Here is a 22,119-nt window from a genome sequence, read left to right as displayed (position 1 = left end):
TGAGTTGAATCATAGAATAATATAAAATTACTCCTATTCAAGCATTTGTGCTCACTGAAAGATACTTATATGTACGGTAATGACTAATGAACTAGTGAACATATTTGTTAAAAACAGCTTAACAAGAAAATGTGTTTTGTTCTCGGAGTGGAGGAAGGTCTATTATAAGGTTAGAAACTGAGAACCAACATTATTTCATTAATATAATGAGTGTTTTCTCTTTATATGCATTTTTATTCTCAGATGTGGTGGTTTTAAATATTGAAGAATATTATTAGACTGATACATCAGGTCCCATTTTGTTGTATAAGCCTATTTGTGGCTGCCAGGAAAGGGCATAAACTTCTCAGGGCATTTCTCAGTATCTTGTGCCTTTAACAGTGTCTCTCAAGTCCTAATCCCTGTTAATTTAGGGATTATTTAGTTTTTTGCAAAACTATCAATGGATCATCTTGTGCAGCACAGCTATAAGATTCAAATTCACAAAAAAACATATCATGAAGCTAAGCCTTGGGCATCCACTCACTTGCCTTTATCAAGAGTGTTTTGAGAATATTATTTCATTTATTTCCATGTTTCTTTTGCTTTACTGATTACTAGAAAAAAAAAAATTAGCTATTGTTTTAGGTTCCTAACTGATGTTCTAGCACTGTCAGACTGTGAGACATCTCTGAATGGTATCTAACATGAACCATTACTGGAGATGAGGTCCTGGACCATAAGAACCTTTGCTTGGAACAAAGAGGTAATTCAAATGCTCTTTAAGCAATTTAAGAATGCTAAACTGATTAAAAACTATTTTATCAATATATTACAGCTATCAACTTGTAAAAAGTCCTGTTTTGTGAGACATCGTCCTTTTCACAGGAGACCTTGAAATAGATTTCAAAATCCCATTTTACCCTGAATTGGCTCCACAGGAAGAAATGCAGGCTTCCAGGCTATATGCCATCATCCAGAGCATGGCTCAGCATCCTGACACTTCTGTGGGCCCAGCTTACAAGAAATGTGGAACTGCTGAGATGCTGAATTCCTTTCACAATGTGAAATGTTTAGACTGCTAAGAAAGGAAAAAAAAAAAAGGGAACTAATGTGGGAGGGTGTGGGGAACTCCATATAGAAAGAGGAAGTATCGTGTGACTGATCAGGAAATGGGTACAAAGCGTGTGTTTGATAGTATTTTCACTTGTTTTGGGGGCATTTCCATAGAGAGCTGGAATCTGGCCCTGTGTTTAGGTATTACTTCACTCTGGAGTGAAAGGCAGGCACTATTTTGGAGCGAAACACACCAGCTGTCAGCCTTTGCACATAGCAACATGGCACAACAGCTGAAGGCAGGTCGCACAAACACAACATCCCACGGAAATAGCAGTGTTGGAGAGCCATTCTGGGCTGCAAGAATCAATAAACAATGCTCTGGCTTCTATAAAAAGAGAAAGCTATTTCCAGACTGTATTTTCTGAGAGGAATTGATTCTCTTTTACCTCCAAAAACTTTGGGCTACATCTGTGCTACAAAAACTCCAGGGAAATATGCACAGCAGCAAGGTGCGAACATGATGAAAGTCCTTTCTGATCCCGCATGCCAAGGCATTTCTTTACCATGCACAGCTTTGACAGGATAGAAATTTAGTCCTCATCATCTTTCTGTAAACATTATCTAGTCTGGAGTACACTGACAGCCCTTGTGATGTCAGGGCTGTTCACTACTTTGGTTTTGTCATGTGATTGTTTTTTCCAGAACCCAGGAAAAAGTCCAAAAATGTGACAGTTCTTCTTGTGTAAAGTGAAGTTCTGCTTATTCATTTTCTCTTGAGCAAGTTGCTGTTACTCAGATGTTTGCAGAGTTGTGGGGAGGGTAGTGTACTGCCCTCAATGCAATGAAGTAATTTTTAGAGGAAGTCCTTGTATGGACAATTTGTTCATTGTTTTGGAAGACTTCAAATAGCATTTCCAGGAGGGCCAATTCAAATCCCAGATTGATTCCCCTTATTAAGTCATTCCTCAGTCAGCTGGCAGGCGAGTTTGGGTATGCTGGTACAAGTGAGCAGCACAGAAAGATGAGACAAAATCCCTAACAGAGGATATTTTGGACCTTCCACTCCAAAACAGGAATGTAATTCTCCTGCAGACTTATAAAGAGACTGAAATAAATGAAAGATGTATTTCAAGGGTTGTCATCATGAAGCTCCTGAGCAGCATGCTCAATGATATAGAGCAAGATAATTATTTGGAGGACTGTTTTTGCCATTGGCTTTCCCCTCTCTGGAGAATGAGACTTCTTAGCTTAAATGATTTCAAACTTGACCTATCCCCATTTGCTAAGTAGATCATATTAATGTACATTTGTCTGGATCACAGTGTAACAAAAGTGTTACGGTGTAATTTCCTATACTGCTCCCATGGTCTTCTTTTTCAGCTTTGTTTTTGTCCTCTGTCTTCTTTCCAGTATTTCCACTACTCCCTGGAGTGATATTTTCGGCTGTTTCCTCATTTCACCTTCTTTTCTCTCTCAGGCCTTTCTTTCTTCCTGGCTGCTTCAAGTTGAAGCCAGCTCTCTGAAAGCAACAGTCACCTTCAGTGGGACATCATGAGACAAAGTCATCTTCAAAATCATTTGAGATAACTTTTCATGTTATTGCTTCATAGGGTGAAGTCAACTAGGATGTGGAAAGTGGGACAATTTTGGCCACCCACCTCATGGAAGATGTTAAAAATCTGGAGGGAGCCAGAGTGAAAGGCTGTCAAGGTTCTAGTGCACAGGAGCACTGAGGAGAGGCTGAAGAGCTGAGCTTGATGCATCTGATGAAGAGGAGCATCTGAGCATGCATCTGAGTATCTGACGAAGAGGAGGTCAAAGGCAGTTGAGCAGCAGCCTATGATTTCATGATCAAGAGCTACAATGACATCAGAACCAAACTCTTCCCAGTGGTGACAGAAGGTGCAAGAGGGGGCAATGGCAGCAAGATGAGTGTTCAGGTTGGCTATTAGGAAACAAAATCCCCACCTGGAGCATAGAGTAGCCTGGATACAGGTTGCTTTGAGAGCTGGAGGAAACTCTATCCCTGGAGGTTTCCAAGCCTTGACCAGAATAAATCCACATTGACCTGTTCCAGCCCTGATCATAGTCTGGCCTTGGAGTGGGATGGGTGATCCACAGGGCCCCTCTAAACAACACTATAACACCAAAACCATGTATTTGTTCCCTCAAAACACTTAATGTAGAGTTCTTCATGTTGTCCCTCATTTAGCCAATCCCTCCTAATTGGGAAGAGGAAGAGTATATATATTTTTTTTTTTAAGTGAAGGATCATATAAACCAACTAGAACAGCTAAGGTAATTCTGGTAATAAGGAGAATACCTCTAACTCTTGCTTTAAATGAAATACATCTGATGCAGATAGCATGCCTTCAAATTTTACTCCCTTTCAAATCTACATTTGTGCAAGTGCTGGAAGATGTGCAGGCAGAGCACAATGCTGAGGGCCCAGGAAATGTGCAGAACCTGCACTTTCTGTTGTTAAAACTGTGTTGGAATTCGGATACATCTGTTATGTACTAACAGACCTAGGAGGAAAAAATTTGTGTGCATGAAGAAATATCTCTGTCCCCCCAGCCAGGCTGGTCTTGAGCTTAAGGGTATCCATAGAGCCCAGGCCATGGCAGGTCACTCTGTTAGAATGTGTACTCTCAGTTCTACAAACCAGGGCAGACACTGGTTTTTATTTTTAGGCAGACAAGCAGCCTTCTTAGTTTTAGTGGGATGATTCACATCCACATAGTGATGTATAGGTTTGCTTCTAGAATGAGCCTTCTTTATTTGTTATTTCAATATTTGTGTCTTTTCTCTGAGTTATTCTAATGAAATCTTTGTTCAATTATTTTTTCCCCTGGGGCTGTCTACAGGCACCCAATGTTTTTTTATAGAGAGGTGTTTCTTTTAAAGTTTCTAATTCCTTAGTATGAATAAATTCACTTATTTTTACTGGGATGCTGTAAATACTTTGTTTAGGACAGATTGTAAGCCTCAGTTTTGCATTTTCTTTTAACAGATTTGCAATTTTGTTTTTTTGTCCAGCCATATTAAAAGCAACAGCAATTTTCCATCTGTTTTAATTTGCAGTAAATGAGTTTATGCTGCTGTGCTTTACACAGATGAGAGCTTGTCTTCTTCAGTAATTATTTCAAGACAATGCTGTTGGAATGATGTGAGAGACTAAATGAAAATGATAGCGTATCTCAGGTAAACTAAGCAATTTTGCTAGACCATATTAAATTCTGATTACAATAAAAGGCTTTTAATTCATTTCCCTCACCACTGAACAGATTTACAAATCACCTTCTGAGAGGTACCGTGACAAAGCATATAAAAGTATCTGCTTGAGACTACAGAGGGTATCAAAGAGCACTGTGATTGTTAAAACAATTTAAAATGTATGCCGCTGACTGAGATCACACCCCTTAGTCCACAAATTCCTGAGAAGTGGGAAGATTTCTGAGGTGTTCCAACAGTCTTAGACATCAGCCATTGCCAGAGTTTACATGGAAAAGTTTAAAACATAGTTTCGTCTCCACATGAACAGAAGTCTCTCATCTCCTGAGCAGGAGCCGAAGAAGCAGAAGGTGTCCTTGAAGAGGCTTTCGACCCTTCCCTGAGGCAATCTGGGGACAGCCTGCTCTGTCCTGGGGCCTTGAGAGGGAATCAGGGGCTGGTGCTTAGCGAGCCTTAGTTAGCCCTTCTCTCTCCTGAAACGCATTTACCTCAGGGCGTTTGCATTGGTGTGAAAAGGATGAACAGTCCCCTCAGTCAGGCTGTTGTGTTGCTTGATCCCTTTGTGCTGTTGCTGCTAAGGGCTGATGGATTCCAGCGTGCTGCTGCACTGAGTTCTGCCTTGGCTAGGGACAAACCTTTCCTGGACAATCCTCACTCACCCTTTGAGAAGTGCAGCCACACTGATTTCTCTTGCAAAATGTATTGCAGAAAAATATAATACAGAGAAACTTTGGGCTACCACTACTGAAGAAAAAATTTTGCCCTGTAAAGAAGCAAAAGTACGTGCCCACTGTCAAGGTCACTTCTACAAACAACATAAGAAAATACAGAAAATTATAGCATCTTTTCCTGTGGGATCTTCATTCAATATGACCTTTTTAATTAGCTTATTTCAATGTCTGTAAAATTCAAAGCAATAGTTCTCCTTGGGCAGGAGCCAATCACTGGAAATGAACAGCCAGGATACCCCTGACACTCGGCTTCTGTTCTGTGCCACATTTTCCTAGAGCTTTACCCTATTAATCGTGCAACAACCCATGCATTTGTGTGATTTATTGTTTAGCTGTGTCCATAACACACAAAACGCTTGTGCATTACAAGCACAAGCTTGTACTGCTTTTCAAACATATGATACTCTTCTATAAGGCCTCAAGGTCTTGCCAAAATGTAGATTTCTGCTGGAATCTTCATGTTCCATAACAGGACATCAAACATAATAAAGACTGTTTGCATACTGTCTGGAAGGGATACTGTGAAGGAAATGTTAGGGCAAGAGAAAAGGTCAAATCTGGATATGGTATCTCCTCATCACCCTGCTGTTTTCTCCAGTGGTGTCTTTTTCATCCTCTTGCCTTCCCTTGCCTTCATCCCCTACAAGTGCAGCAATGTAGCAGATCCTCTGGAAACCTTGCTTAATGCCACACTCTGGAAGAAATCATCCAGGGCTCTGGTTTGGCCAATTTGGGGCTGACCTCCTTTACCATATGGTCTGGTAAGTCAGGTATCAGATTTATAAATAAGTGTGTCCAAGGAAATGGTATGGAGGATTCCCCACAACTGAATATTTCCAGGAATAAGTTAAACCAGCTTGTCCAGCCTTCCTTCATAGTCAAGAGAGAGAACAGGACACGGATAGGCACTGATTCTCCTCCTCCTCAGCCAGTTCTTCTGTAAATCAGAAGAACACTGTCTGTTCTTTGTCACAAGAAACAGTGACAACTGTGACAGCACCACCCCCTTTGCAGGGGTCTGAACTCAGGGGAAATTATGGTTTTGGTTTTTATTTGAGCAAAACTATTCAGAGCTACAAGTGCTGGAAGCCCAATTTTTCACAAAAAATTTAGAGCATGAAGTCATCACAGATCTTCCATATTGCAGCATCTGAGTCTCCATGGAGTTCTGTTTCCTGCCTGACACCAGTGGCTGAAGGATCAGCTCAAGGTTGTCCTGCAGGTAAATCTGGAAGGGCTTCCCATGTCTTCAATCCAGACATTTCTTTTTTAGTGCAAGTTCAGTATGACACATAGAGAGCCAGGTATATTAACTGCAATTAGGCTTTATTAGACCTTTGATCTGCTACCATGCTGTAGTGTATAAATTAATGCATTAAAAGAAAAATAAAATGTAAAATAATCCTCTAAGTTGCAAAGCTGAATTTCAAGCTGTGCCTTTAGAGCACTTGCATCACATTTTTAATTGAGCTAGCTTTTGTGTCAGGAAATAGGGCTTTATTGGAAAAGATGAGGGAAAAGTAGAAAAAAGGCTGATGTTTCATTAAACTGAGAAATGCCATGGGCATGAAATTCTAATCTTTACAATTGGCAGTTGTCCTGGCAGAAGAGTCCTTAAACTTCAACTACTCTGGAACGAGGTCCCAGAGCCGTGAGCACTTTTTCTGCTTTAACTGAAATTAGCCTGGATACCCAATTAACATGAGTAAAAGAGCAGCCAACATCCCCATCTCATCACCACTGCCAAGAAGTGGTGCCTAAATACTGTATTTTTAACTGGGTCATTCCCCAGATGTGGTTTCACGTGTAGCCAGCTGTGGACTTAACTGAGAAGACAACAACATGGTAGAGAAGAGAGAGCAGGAGCGAGAAAAAGGACATTAAGAGCTCTCCCATTGCACATGTAGCTCAAAGTGGGGTAATCACTGGTTCAGTGCACTTCAGGCAGAAGAAAACACCACTCAAATTAGTTAAATCAGCTTCCCTGTGTGAACTCCTATATTTTTGGGAAAAAAAATTATTATAGCTATAGCTACACTGCTAAGGAATCAGTGTAATTTGCAACATTCACACACTACTGTGAGATCTCATGACTGACTGAGTGTGTTTAGCTAATTATATTTATTTCTAAACTTGTTTCATAAAAGTTTATCATCTAGATCAGGATTTAATGTGTATGCATAGAAGCCAAGACTGGTTATAGGTCAGGGGAATTAACCAAGAGCATTAGGCATTCAGAATCAAAGCAAGGAAGTGAAAGATTTCCTCCTAATGGGGACAGAGGCTTCTGGGATTTTTCCCAGGGGGACAGTTGCAAAAATGGCAAAGGAAGCAGGAAGAAAATCCATAAAAATCCAAGTGAAATCTGCCTCAGGATCAGACATCTACTGTCATGTTAGGAGCAGTTTATGTTTACTGGGACATTTGCCCTGTGTAGTCACAGCATTTTTAGGGGTAATTTTTTTCTTGGCTTAAATGCAGTTCTGGCATGTCATCTAGCCACAGCACCAACAGTCCAAGTTAATGTGGTATACTTTCTATTTGTAAATAATATCTAAGCTTATGATTAAGCAAAGGGAAATAAAGACAAACAAAGTACACGAAAAAAATTCCCCATCCCTCTAAAAAAGCAGAACTCCAAGACATAAAGAAGATAGAGTAAGAAGAATGCATGTGAGCTCAACATAATTTATTCCATCTATGCCAAAACTACTGAGGCTTCTCTTTGTGCACAGCTCAGTTCTCCTGCATACAGACCAGGGGTCACTGAGTGGCCACTTTTGCCCTCAGATGCATTCACAGGACTCTTGCTGCAGCTAACAAGAGCTCTGCTCATACCACGTGTCAATGCTGAAACGTGTCTGACAGCTCATTAAAGAGATCTGCTGGAATCCTGTTGTTTCTCCTCACTGTGTCATGGCATAGCTCCTCTGGAGCCTGCGTGCTGTGCATTGTGTGCTGTGCCCATGCCCACAAGTGAGGCAGTTGTTGTTTTTGCCCAGCAAACACTCAGTGGGTGAGAGCCTGTGTCTCATTTTGACATGAAAAACATCCTTCAATCAGGCTTGGCCTGGAGACAAAGCACTGCAGCCCAGAATGAAGGCACATCAGACACAGAACACCCTGCCCACTCAGCCCTGTGCCAACCCTGCAGCACACCACCCGTACCTGTGTCCTCACCACCCGTACCTGTGTCCTCACCACCCGTACCTGTGTCCTCACCACCCGTACCTGTGTCCTCACCACCCCAGAGGCTCCTGGGCTCCACCTTGGGCAGCGAATCTCCTTTGCTCTGGGGCTCCTTCATCTGAAAAACACAGAGGGAATACATCAGGTCATGAGAGCTTTCTTTTGAGGTGGATTTTGCTTTACAACACTTAAGACCAAAATTGTTTTCCATCTAAAGTGCATTTTTCAGGCCCCTCTCCAGCTGTTTCTATAATCAGAGGTAAAGTTATGAAGTGTGAGGTACTGTGAACTTTTAGAAAAGAAAAGGGCCCTGTGAGTCACTGTATTTTGAATTGCATTTTTCCATTCAAAGTGTGTGTGTTGATTTTACACTGTGGACCAGATGGTCCAGCCCCATTCTCCTGCCTCGGGCCTGCAGAGGTAGAGGAAGGGAAAGGAAATGGTGGGCAGGGCCCCAGAGGGTCTGTCTCCTGGCGTAGAACTGTTTGCACAGAGCTACTTTGCCCACTTTCTTTCACAGCAGAGACAACCTTAACATGGGAGGAATTTGGTGTAGGGGATGCACAGATGCAATCCCTTCACATATCCTTGGGATATCGCCAGTGTGGGATCTGCAGACACCTGTTCCCCTTCCTGATTAACACTTCATCCTCATCCCTGCTATTGCAGTGCCTCTAACTGCTTGCCCTCTAGACCTCTCTTACTCACACACGAGATTTCAATCAGAGCTGTGGAAAAATTCTGAGAACCAGGAGTGTGACTATCCTCTGTCACCACTTTGATAAAAACTCTGACCTCAGTGGTGCTGTTTCTGGGTGATAACGGGAGTGTGAGGGTGAAGCCAGTCAACAGGATTACACCATTGCTAAGCCTATCTGCCCCAAAGTACTTCTCAGGCTCTCCATCCTACTGAAACACTGCATCCAGCATTAGCATGGGAAACAGCAGTCAAACAGAAAATAAGGTGCTGCAGAAGAACAAGGTAAAGAATTCCCGCTGTAATTTTGGCTTTTGGTAAAGAGCTCTGGCATCCAAAGACAGAAGTTTACTTGCTAGCATCAAAACTTAAACACTTCTTCATACAAATGCACTTTTCTCAAAGTCTGCAGTCCTGACAGATTGAGTAGTTTGTTATTGTGAGTCTGGAGCTCTGGTGGGTTGCTTATGTAGAGTTTACAGTGGTGCTGTTTGTGTTGTTAGTTTTAGAAATACTTTCATTCAAAAGAGTCCCAACTCAAATGGCACTTCACCCCCATTACACACACTCTAAACAGGCGTGAAGCTGTCTGGAGGATGCACAGGATTGCAAAACATTGCAAAGGTGACTTGTTCTTCTGATTGCATATTTCTCATTATCTCTATTCATATAAACACATGACAAATAGTATGGAAGAAATAGACAACCAGGACAGCCACTGTTCTGGCTACTGTAGAACTCCTTGATTAAAGAGCCATTGCATTCCAGGCAGAACTGTGATAATGCCCAGAAAAACAAGCTCAGAAAACACAGGGAAAAGCATTTAAGGAAAAGCAAACTCTAGACCTGGATCTACCCTTCCAGAAAAGCACATCTTTTTGTATGTACAAACCAGTACATATGGGCAGAGCCACCATGTCAAAGACAAAAGTATTGAGTCCACAATGTCCATGAGCAATACTATTCAGACTTTGGATGCTGAAAGCTGCAAATTCTGAACTCTGTTATTTAATGGAGTCCAGTAAAAGAGGAAACACTTGGCTACCCTGCCATGAAACAGGAGGCATCACTATCAAAGTTTTCAAAAGTAAAAGTCTGTAAAGTTGTACAGATGAGCACATGGAAAGACTCCCATGGAAGCAAACTCATGCTAAACAGATACTAAAGAGGAGAAGGGGAACAGTGCACTTAAAGCAATGACCCCCAGAGCATCACACAGGTCTCTCTCTCACCTCATGCAACACAATGTCCTGCATGTGCAAGCAAAGGCAGTTGGGGCTTTTATCAAGGGACCTGAATCACCAGTGTATCCATCAACCAGGAGCAGCCCTGGGTGGGAGTGAAGTCTGTTCCTGCTGACAGAGGGAGGGTTCACAGCAGACACTGACACTGCAGCAGCATCACCCTTGTGTGATCATCACGGGCCAATGCCAGGAAGTCACAGAGCTGACAACAACCTGACTGCACTCCAGAGTGTGCCAGTCTGCAGGGCCAGAGCCAGAAACATTTCTGTGTTCCACGGCAGGGAGGGAAGGTAAAAGCATTACATCTTGTGAAACACAGAGAGCAACAGGTACAGAAGTGACATGAATGGGTAAGAAACCTATTTTGAAATAGCTTGTGGAACTCCTGTAGCACTAAGTGTGCCCACTTTACTTGTGTATGATATTGCTAACAAAGGCATCCATTTCAATAATTTTGTTAATTTACTTTTTTTCTCTTTTAATTTCCTCAGAATTGTCTGTATGTGACACTAATTGTCTGTATGTGACACTAATCACACCTTCCATTTTTATGTCTATGCTTCCATTTCAGTTGAAGTTCTTACAACCTGTGGCTGCCTTGAGAAGAGCCCCTTTGTTATTGTATGCAGAATGTTTCTTTTATATGCTTTCCTGGATTATGTTCACATACTCCCAATTCATTAGTTCAATTCTATAAAACAATATCCATATAATACAGTATATAAACCAGCAAGTTTTTTCCTACCACAAAGCACAACTTCTCCCTTCCCTCGTTTCTTGTAGTCCAACAATGGGACCCTGAAAGACCAACAGGCCAGATGAGAGGGACTGCTCCCACTAAGCCTTGTCCTAGGAATCAGCTGTGGAAAACTACATCCTTTGGTTTGCAAGAGGTAAACCATGTTGGAAGCTATTTCTCTGAAGCAGAGTTTAACAGCACCAGACTATGTTTTGAGTTTTCCCCAATCTCACTGTCACTGGAAGAAGATAAAGGGAAGTAGAAGTCAGAAGTTCATATGTCAGTGCAAGCAACACTTAACTTGGAGTACTGATTTTGGCTAATGTTCAGTGCTTTATATATTTTTGGCAAATATGCCATTAATTGCACAATCCTGCTTTTTCTTGTTTTAGAAAGAAAAGGATGTCAGTCTTTATAAGTGCTTAATAAAATAGCAACTGCATCACTTCCTTCTCTGCTCCTTTTGACCTAGGCACACAGTTCTTTTCAGCTGTGATGCCTCTTGGTGTGTCCTCAGCTTGGAGACCCCTAAAATAAAGACTGGGAAAGAGAGAGTAGGCAGACTGGCTACCCATTATTCATGTAGGAAAAGGAATGGGAAAGGCTGTTGAACTTCAAATACTTCATGAGATACTCTGAAAAACTCATCTTTTTCATGGCAGCCAGTATGGGAAAGATGAAAGGCATCCAGACATTCATACAAGCATCACTGTGGGTAGGCACAGTTGGGTTGTTCAGTGTGGAGAAGAGAAAGCTCTGAGCAAACCTTGTATCAGCTTTCAGTACATAAAGGAGCCTAGGAGGAAGGCTGGAGAGGGACTTTTTGCAAGGGTATGTAGTAACAAGACAAGAGGGAATGGCTTTATACTGAAAGAGGATAGGTTCAATTGGATATTATCAAGAAATTCTTTACTGTGGGGGTATTGTGACATGGGAACAAGTTGCCTGGAGATGTTGTGGGTGCCTCATCCCTGGAAGAGTTCAAGACCAGGTTGGATGGGCCTTCAAGCAACCTGGTCTAGTGTAAATTGTCCTTGCCCATCCCAGGGGAATTGGAACTAAATGATCTTTTAAGGTCCATTCAAGCCCAAACCATCCTATGATTCTGTGATTGTGGGAGCTGCAAAGGAGCTGAGACCTGGGGAAATTGCTTCCTCCTTTGCTGTGATGTGGGGTCCACGTTTCTTCACCGTACACAGCGAGGTGCCAGGGGTGGAGAGCCCCAAAAAAGGAAGAAAGAAGACAGTTTAAAGAAGACAAGTTACTCTTTGAATAACAATGTTAGCAAGGCAGGTAGCACTTCTGCTGTAAAAGTGACCTGTGAGTCTAACGCATGCGCTTGTAGAAAGATTGCTGCTGTTTAGCTTTCAGCCAGTCCTCACCTGCTCTGCTGAACCAAGAGCCAGAGAAATATGGTTTGCAAAGGCAATTTAAACTCTGAAACCTAATTTACACATCAACATTGTTAATTATTTCATTGCTGAACATCTTAACAGCAAGAGCTCATTATTTGCTTCATATTCTGTTCACTTGAAAGGACATCAATACCAACAGTGGAAACAGAATATATTATCTAGGCTAAATACCACAAACACTTTGTATTAGAAAGAAAAGATGTTGCTTATTGATACAAAATGATACTCATTTTTTAAACTGTCTGCTTTCATTGCTGTTTGCTGGAGTCCTGTAGAGGATCTACCTTATTCAGCAAGACACAGCCTCAGGATCCAGCACATTTTTGCCACTCGGCTGACAATGAATATCCTGGTTTTGCTTGAGGTTCCCAATTATACAAATAAGTCACTGAATTCATTATGACACTTAATGTGTTTGGATTTACATCTTCATTCCTGTAGACAATCTCTTCCAATGAGGACAACATCAGAACGTAATAGGGCCAAGCGTGCATTAGCTCTGTGGATTGTGTTTGTGAAATGCTCACCTAAACTTAAAAGAGTCATAAAGTTGGTGGCTAAAACTTCTGCAGTCAGTCGTAACAGCCAGTTGTCCATTGAAATTAATGTCAGCCATCCACATTTCTCTTGGCATGGCTGCTTCAGTGCCGCTGAAGTCTCAGGGGTGTTGTCTGAGTAAAAGTCCAAAACATCTGCCAAGGCCACCACCACTGGGCCTAGTGCCTAGGAAGGGCTGTCACACTGCTGGTGGCCACAGTCATCTGCAGCTTCTGAAATGAGAACAGACCAGATGTCCCCATGCTGATGTCCAAAGCAAGAACCCCCGATGAGCCTGGAATCTGAAGTTGCCTGGGCCAGAACATGGCTAAGGTGCTGCTTCTTACTGGCAGGTTCTCCCAGCCTGCCTAAAGAATATTCAGATGTTTACATAGCTGTTTGAAAAAATGTGAGAAGTCTAAGTTCTTCCCCTGGGTGGAAAAAGCAGTGATGCAGATTTCCATAAACCAGCCATGACTTGGACTGGGTTTGATGGTGCTGCATCGCAGGCCCATAGTCAAGTGAGCTGCAAACTTGAGAGAAAGGCGTTTCATGTGCTGGAATGCTGTTTCTCCAAGCTCTGTGCTTCTCCACACAGTGATGCATCCTTACACAGCATCTCTGCAAAGGGTGCCAGTCCTGGGAACAGCAAGCTGGAGGTGCCCTTAGCTGCCAGCGCGGCTCCCTGGGCTATTGCTGCCATAAACACACAGCACAGAGCAGCAAAGGCAGGAAGAAGGGGAAGAAAGTTTTCTAGTTGTGAAAAATACTTTTTCTCTCAGGTGAAAGAAAGTTTTCCAGTTGTGAAAAACACTTTTTTTTTTTGATGGGACAGCTACAATATAGATACCCCAGTGGGATCTGGAGGATGGTCTTCCATGAAGAATCACCAGGACTGAAAACAATAATGTTCTTCATCTGTATTACTGATTTATTCAAATAAATTCCTATCATATCTTTACTGTGTAGCAAAAAAGCATTGTGCATTGCTTTAGTTATTGGGAAAAGCGTCCTCATTTCATTAAAGCAATATTTTATTCAGACTTCAACTTTTATTTGCAATAAATATCATGCTTTTCCCTTGACAGTTGGCAAATTGTGAGAAACCTTATTATTTGTGACAATGTTTTGTTCAATTAAGATTATCAAGGAAGGGAGAAAAATATATTATTGGTGGACTAAAAACTCAAAGCAGAGTACAAACATCTAATGGCATTAGTAGATACATAAGATATTGTAAAACTTGCAGCTAATCTGTACAAGCTCAAGCTATTTGGAGTAGCTCACACCCAACCTGCAAAAACATAACCACATAGCCCTCTTCCAGAGGTTTCTTGACCATTGCCAGGGGACAGAAGATGCATTTTTCTGCAGAAGGGCAGACTGGGCTAACTGAATTTGGCACTGGGTTAACTGTGGTTTTGAACCAAGGACCTTAACCCAGCCTAAAGCCAAGCTCAGGGTCATAACTGAACATTCTGTGAATCAGAGCTTTTGTGACTCATTGCCTTCAACAGTGCAGCCCTGAATTTGATGATGTTGGGAGCCAGATCAGTGTGAATGGGACTGGTTGATGTAACAGGAGGAAGGACTGTGTTGTGGTTCACAGGACAGGGCCCCGGGAACAATGAAACTGCAAACCTGCAGTGCAGTGTAAATGCTGCATCAGACAGCAATTCATTATGAATGTACAGCATGCTGTAGCTGTATCACCTGTTCAGTCAGTGAAAGAATCCTTCCTCTTGAGAAAACAAAGTCAAGGGATAAGCAGCAGTGAAAATCAGCACTTTTCTTACCTATACTTGCATGAAATTCATCAGTACTTTTTCTACAGTAGAACTACACTAGTCCAAATAAGGCATATAAGTGTTATTTAGACTGATCATTATAAAACAACTAACATCTTTATTTATGTCAGATGGTGGAAATAAAAGCATTGAATAGAACATTTTCTAGAAGCTACATTTTTCTTTCTTAGTTTAAAAATTCGTTAAAGCCAAGATATGAGATCCACACTTTCTAGCCTTAGATTTTGAAAGAGTTTGACTTTGGGTTCAGATTTGTATCTGTGTTTTGTTCCATGGAACTGAATAGGAATCTTGAGATCAGACAATGCTGAAGTGGAAATTCAGGTACCTAACTGTAGAGTCAGAAGTAGATGGTACAACGATCTTGTCCGATATTCTGCATAATGTGGCTACAGAATCTTGTCAGGTTTATTGCTACCTCACCCCCCTCACCTTTGGCATTTTATGCCTGGTTTGAACTTCAGGATTTCCAGTGACGTAAAGTCCATCTTTTCTTATATATGAGTTATTTGTTCAACCTTTTTTTCACTTTTTTCTTATTGATTGCTTTTGCTTGATCTTCCAGTCACAGGGTGCTTTTATATCTTTTCTTTGAAAAACTTTGTGTTACAAGTGGCTGCTCCATCAGGGAGATATTTGTAGGCCACGGTCAACTTGCCTCTCAAATTAGTTTTTGATGAAGTCATCGTGGCCCTCTCATCCAGGGTTAAACAATCTTTTGTTTGACACAAGAGAGAAACACACACAGTTCCTACAAAGTAGCAAACAGAGCTATAAATTTGAGCCCTTCCCGTTGACTCACAATAATATGTACATATATCCTAAATCAAGTTCAGAAAAGAAACCTCCCATTTAATTAACATTGTCTGTATTTTCCAAAATAAGACAAGGTGTAATAGAAACAGAGATCATGTCTAGACTATCCAAAACTGGGACTTATTGCCATATTTCTCTTTTTACGGAGACTTAAGGAGGTCAAACTAAAGACTACAATTTAACTATCACAAAGAAACTAACGCTTTGTATGCTAACATAAAAATTATAAAATGTGTCTGAAATAATTTGGCGCATGGAATTTAACTGTTAAGTAAACAGTGGCATGAGAATGTATCTGTATGTGGAGCTGACACAACACTCACAATGAACAAGGCATGTTGAGTGGGCAGAGCTCCCACATGTTCACAGGGTCCCTCAGAGCTGTGGATACCTTCCAAGGCCATACTTCCTTGTTTCCCAGGAATCAGACTGAGAGTGTCATAAGACTGTATTTTCTGGTCCTTGCCATCTCTAACCAGAGCAGTCATTCACTTGCACATTATCCCACTCTCATTTACAAACAGTTAATGCAGGAAAGTGAATGTTAACTGAATTCACTGCTGGTTTGGTTAAAGATTTGGACAAATGTTGGAGTCAGTTCCCACTTTGCCTGAACTAGTTCTCTGCCATTGTTCTGAGGGTTGTAAACCCTCAGAAATAATCAATGAACCTTGCATGCTCCCAGCTTGCTTTCAATTGCTTCTGGCCTGAGCAAGGAGCATTTTTCCATGGATGAGCAAGTGAGATGTCTCAGCAGCAATCACATCTGCCCACAGTGATAATTGTTCTCTGGCTGTTCAGTCACATAGCATCTATTGCCAGGGAGAAGATATGACTGGATTTTGCTTCAGATACTAATTGTGCTTATTGTGTAGGCAGTTTGCAGACCTTCTAGACTACATCCTCACTCTGTCCTGGGCACTAGTATAGAAAACTGGTTGCAATATTGCTTTGTTCTGTATTTTTCTGTATGTTGGAGGAAAGAAAAGCAGTGACTACTCATGCAGTGATGTATGCCTTCCATGAGGCAGGGAAAATTGATCTTATGTGGCATCCTGAAATACTGAGCCTGAGGATTAACTGGATAATTATCTCAATTTTACAGATGAAAAATCTAAATAACAAAGAATTTGAAGATGTGTTCAAACTCAAATCTCAGTTCAAAGAATCTGGAATAGGCTTTATTTTCCAATCCTCCAATTCATGTTCATGATGATGTGATATCCCCTAATACATTCTTACATAAGTATGACAATCAGTTTACACATACAGTGGGGTTTATACCAACAGAGAAGCCCTTTTTTTCTGTGTATTTTCTTGATGTTCATCAAGCACTTGGGGACCCTTTTTCCAAGGCTTGTAGTTCTGCTATGTACTCAGATACAAAGGGACTGAAACTCAGTTAAGTGAGACAGTGGATCTGAAATCCTGCCAATAGGATTATCAAGCCCTCAAAACTTCATGTACAAAGGGACTGAAACTCAGTTAAGTGAGACAGTGGATCTGAAATCCTGCCAATAGGATTATCAAGCCCTCAAAACTTCAGAAACAGGGGTGAATTACTCAGGAAAAGGGCTAAATTTGTTCCTGGATAATTAGTTTTGTTGTAGCAGAACTCCAGGTCTTTGCAGCTTGGTGAGAGGAGGTAAAGGATAATGGCTCTGATGTGTGCAGGGTCCACACTGAGTCAGCTGAGATTTATAGCCATTGAGAAAATCAGAAGCAATTTACCTGAGGGATTCTGTAAGACCTATAAATCTTCCTGGTATTCACCAGGTTTCTATTTCCACCCCAAATGCCACCATAGCCTAATCCCTCTTATGTCCTGTAGCCCTGTGCAGTGTCTATGCTGGCAGTGGTGGGGAGCTCCCTACAGTCATCTCTGTCCCTGTGTACAAGGATGCTGGCTGGCACATCCTTTAATCTTGTCTGGAACATAAACTTCTTCACACAGGCAGATATGCTTGACTGAAGAACAGAAGGTGAGGCTGCAGGAGGAGCTGAAATGTACCTGCACCCACCAGCAGCAAGTGTGTGGTGCACTCACCATCTGCCCTGCTGCATTCCCATGGCCTGAGATGTACATGCCCTGAGGAAGCCAAATGTCACTTGCTCGAGGGACAGCTTCAATGTCCTACTGACTGGGAACTGTTGATATTTTCATAATACTGCAGTTCAGTCCTGTGACACCAAGGTCAAGAACATATTATTACCAGAAAAGATTGTCTACTGTACTTGGGTTTGACCCTTTCTTTTTAAAGTGCCTGATCATTCTACCTTTCTTATTCTCTGCTAAGGAATCATTTGACCTGAAAATGGAAAGGAAATGAGGCTGGTTAGAAGCAAAATGGTTTTGGAGAGTCATTGTCTACCTGTGCTATACTTGAAATCATATTTCCATTAATTTCTGACAACTCAGTGACATAGTGAAGAAATAGTCTTGTTCTCTGTTTAAAACAATGAAAAATCTCACTCTGCCTTCAGGAGTGAGACCTCTGTTACAAATATGTGCAGAGAAATAAAGTAAATTAGCAAAAACTGTACCTTTTTACTTATGCTCATTTACAGTTGCAATGGTTGTTGCATAAATGCTCAGAGGAAGAAATGAAGCAAAGCTGTAAAGCTGTACAGGAGATTTAAATGGATGTCTAAATAGTGCCACTGTTGTATGCTGTGTGAGTGCAAAGCTTGAAATGGAATCATATGCAACTATGACATGCCCATGTTATTCTACACCCATATTATGCAAGAGGTGGTGGAGGTGGAGTGATGCTGGCCTGATAATGAGGGCAGTGATTGTTATTCCTCATTTCAGGTAGAGACACTGAAATTACTTAAATGAATAGGCTACTGCTATGTAAAGGGTATGATTAGCTCTTATCAGTGGGTTTCTTCTGGCTGTCCTGACAGGAGACAAAAGTGGCTGAATAACTCATGCAGCTCATTAGGTAAAATGAAACTCTAAAACTTCATTCTACCCAAAAAATAAATTGAGGGACTTAAGCCATAAAGTTCTGTATGAACATCATTCTTATCTGGATGGATGTTTTTTGCACTGGTCAGCCATGCAGCAATATCCAGTTTGGCTGAAACCTGGTTTCAATCAGATTTAAACCAAATTTTGCAATCCATAATGTAGGTTCTAAGGAAGGAATTAATAGGGCCTGCATGGTCCTTGCAGTCTGGCTTTGCAATTGCAAACAGTGTTAGTTCTGAACATTTGACAGCTTGATATTTGATGCTGTCATGGTTAACAAGTCTTGTTGTTGAACAAAAGGGCTGGCCAAAAGTTAAATGTTAAACATCCAACTGCTTGCGTGTCCACTGAGCATGTTGTTGGTTCTTAGCCTCTGCTGCTGTGAACTGTTTTTAGCCATGTGTTTTGAGAGGTAAGGAAAGAACAAGGTATATTTCACTGCTTATTTCAAATCATAAAAGCACCAAAACAGGACTGCTGGATGCGTTAATAATTTCTCTTCCAATTCACTTTATCTCTGGTCATAGCATCAAGAAAAATGGGATTTGTTAAATAGGAAAATATTTAGCACACCTACAAGAGTCAACAATCACTGCAACTCTGAAAAACAGTTGCTCCTGCTTTCAAAGTACATGTATTTGCTTGCACTCAGTTACCTAATCAGATGTGGGAATGCTGGTTCATAGCTACACATCTCTCTGAAGAAAATTCCCACTTGTGGTTAGTTTTTCCATTCCTCCAAAAGATTTATTCAGCATGTAGGTCTTTTCCTTTCCAGCTGTATGCAAAATTTTAAAGCAGATGTAACATAAGCAGTGGTCCATCTTTATCTCTAAGACCATCAGCAGGATTAATTGACTTAGTAATTGTGGCTTTGGTCCGAGAAGAGCCTATGGTTCTCCCTCAGAGAAATTGAAGCAGCATTCTTAGTGAAATGATAGCATACGATCCCAACCCATCCAAAACTGGCAACAATCACGTGAGAGCCAAACAGATTTTGAGGTTGTGACAGAATTGAGCAAGTCTGTTACTATCAACCTCACCACAAGATTGCTGCCAAGACACTGAAAATTCAAAACTAAGCATACACAGCAGTTTCTCTGGAAGAAAAATAATAATGACAAATGTTCTATGAAGGCACCAGACCTTTCTTCCCCCACGAAAACTCTTTGCAAAACTTAAAGGAGCAACGTCCTCTGAAGATCTGCTGACAGTTCATAAAGGAAGCTCTATAGGCTTATATGTCCGCAAATATTCCTACAGGTCTTATTTCCACTCTTCTCAGTATTGCTGGAATGAAACGTAAGGAAGAATCAGGCTACTAATGGCATCCATGGCAGTGATATAATCTGAGTTTTGCAGCAACAGGCTTGGAGAGTGTCCAAATTGCCTTTTTCCTGTGCTCCTGCCGTCATAGACTGGGGCAAGCGTAGGTTCAGTACAGATTTCAGCGTGTGCTAATGTGGTAAAAACACAGATTCACAGAGTACTGCAGCAATTCCATAGCTCTAAGAGGACAAAGGGGCCAAAGACTGCAAACATTGCCACCACAGGCAAGCCTAAGAGGGCAAGGAGGAGCCAGATCTGTGATTAGATTGTCTTCTCAATTGGGTGTGAAATGCCCCACCGAATGCAGACAAAGCCTTGGACTGAAACCGTGGCAGTGGCTGTACCTGGCGCAGGAAATGACAGATTTGCTGCTGAGTTTTTTCTTCCAGTTGTGCCAATAATGCACAGGACCCTGGAGGAGGCACGTTGTGATGGAGGAACCACCACCTGAGCATAAAAATCTTTTACGGGTGTATCTGTGCCTTCTAGGGATGAATTCCCAGATCCTGATCTTCAGAGTCCACCCCAAAACTACAGAGTGTAGAAAAAAAGAAGCAGTGCTTTATCAGGGTGGAACTTCGGCAGTATCAATATCCATAATCAATGCAACTATTGATATTAAATAGTGGTTTTGACACATTAGAAATATAATAAGCATAGTTAGTTGACATGCTGAATTTGAAAAACAAAAGCCACCCTCAGAGACAGCTGGAACTAAAAACTTTATAACGTCTCAGTGATGCATACGAAAGCAAAACTAAACAGAAAAACCCTGGACTTCCAATTTTGACAAAAAAACCCTGGTGATTGAAGTACACAGATGTCTGAAATTCTTCCAGTTATAGTAATCGGATTGTAAAGGTACTTTTCTTTTAAGATATATGATATTTATCTTGACAGAGTTTACTCAACAGCTTCATTGTTCCATGTGTTTCCCTTTGGTGCTTTGAAAAGAAAGCTAGTTTGTTCTTTTCATCTGTAGCCATTCCCTCAGTAGCTGTCATTTATTATGTAGAAAAAAGGATTGTGTTGCATTTCTGTATGCATTTGGCTTTGCATGTAGCTATATTTTTCTTTCAGTAAATGTATCTTGGGGCTTGGGGAATTGTTTTGATGAAAGGACAGCTTTTTAAGCCAAGATATCTTTATCTCTCAAAGAGCTTCAATTTCTGCAGGCTAGATTAAAAAAAAAATCCTTAAGAAACCAAACATCATCATCTTAATGAAAGTTAGCTTTTAGACATCAACCTTCTAGGGTATAATCTGTAACTCTGGGTGTGTAGGAACCTCTGCAGGTACCTCTTCAGCAGCACTAGGTGCTTCACAGTAACAACACCCAATATCTTGACAATCGAGGGTGAAATATCAGCTATCTAACTTCTGCCTTTTAAGAGTGGCTTTTGAAAAGCTTCTCAAGAGCACCAATCCCTATTTCTATCTAATAGACCAAGCCTGTCAACAAATGCTCCAGTTTTGACAGGTCCTTCTATCCTATAGAAATCAGATCTGTTTCTCCTGCCTTCCATGAGTATCCTTGGAATAGAGCTGATGGCAAAACCTGGCCACTCTTAAGAATGAGACCTTTAGGGGGCAGGGAGGAACTGTAGCTTTCCTTCCCACCTGCACTTCATCCCACAACCCCTTAATACTCAAATAAGGGGTTTCAGTAAGGCAGCCCAGGGTTCAACAAGCTACGGCGTTTTGTGTGTGCTCTAACATGCAAAGGGCGGCATTCACAGCATCCTCCATTTTCACCTGGACAAGGTGTTACCAGCTAGTAGTTAGAAGATGCTTTGGGAGTAGAAAAGGTGTTTGTCTTCCCCACCTAACAGATTTGAGCTACCTAAATCATAGTCCTCAGATTTCCGCTTCACACTCTCAGTAATAATATGTGGGAGGAACCCTCACTCCATCAGTTCATCTTTCAAGGGCAAGAGTGGATCCTACCACATCCTCTTCAAGACCATTCTTAATCCTTCTTCATGGCTTAGAGAAATAAATCCAACCTCTTTTTGTCTTTTCTATTTGCTTGCTTAGCACTATTCTAAAGCAGGTGTGTGCAAAATTTAATCATGTAACTGTAGGGAATGGATTCTGCTCCAGAACAAAGAAAGATGTTATCAGGTGCTACCACTTGATAACTTGTCAAATGTTTATTGGAATTAACACATTTGTATGTTGTTTTGGTTTTACTTCTGTCTGTAAGTCCACTTATCTGCAAAAAAATTCTTAGTTTCACAGGAAAGCAAAACCCACATGGTTTCACATGACAGCTCACGCTTAAGGATTTCTTAATTAAAAGGGCTAGATTCATTTTAAGTTCCTTTAAACTAGCATTTCTAATCTATAGAATTACCTTGGGCCT

At 41.2% G+C, this 22,119-nt stretch overlaps 1 protein-coding gene across 1 annotated transcript in view; it reads right to left on the bottom strand.

Moving 5' to 3' along the window:
- SGK1 (serum/glucocorticoid regulated kinase 1) overlaps positions 1 to 22,119 on the bottom strand; it is a 70,161-nt gene that overhangs the window by 16,253 nt on the left and 31,789 nt on the right. Inside the window, exon 3 of the mRNA XM_058020679.1 lies at positions 8,235 to 8,310. Coding sequence (XP_057876662.1) covers positions 8,235 to 8,310 — 76 coding nt within the window. The remainder of the gene's footprint in view (positions 1 to 8,234; positions 8,311 to 22,119) is intronic.

Source organism: Melospiza georgiana, chromosome 3, assembly GCF_028018845.1.
Source record: "Melospiza georgiana isolate bMelGeo1 chromosome 3, bMelGeo1.pri, whole genome shotgun sequence".
Lineage (NCBI taxonomy): Eukaryota > Metazoa > Chordata > Aves > Passeriformes > Passerellidae > Melospiza > Melospiza georgiana.
This window is presented reverse-complemented; position numbering and strand designations above follow the sequence as displayed.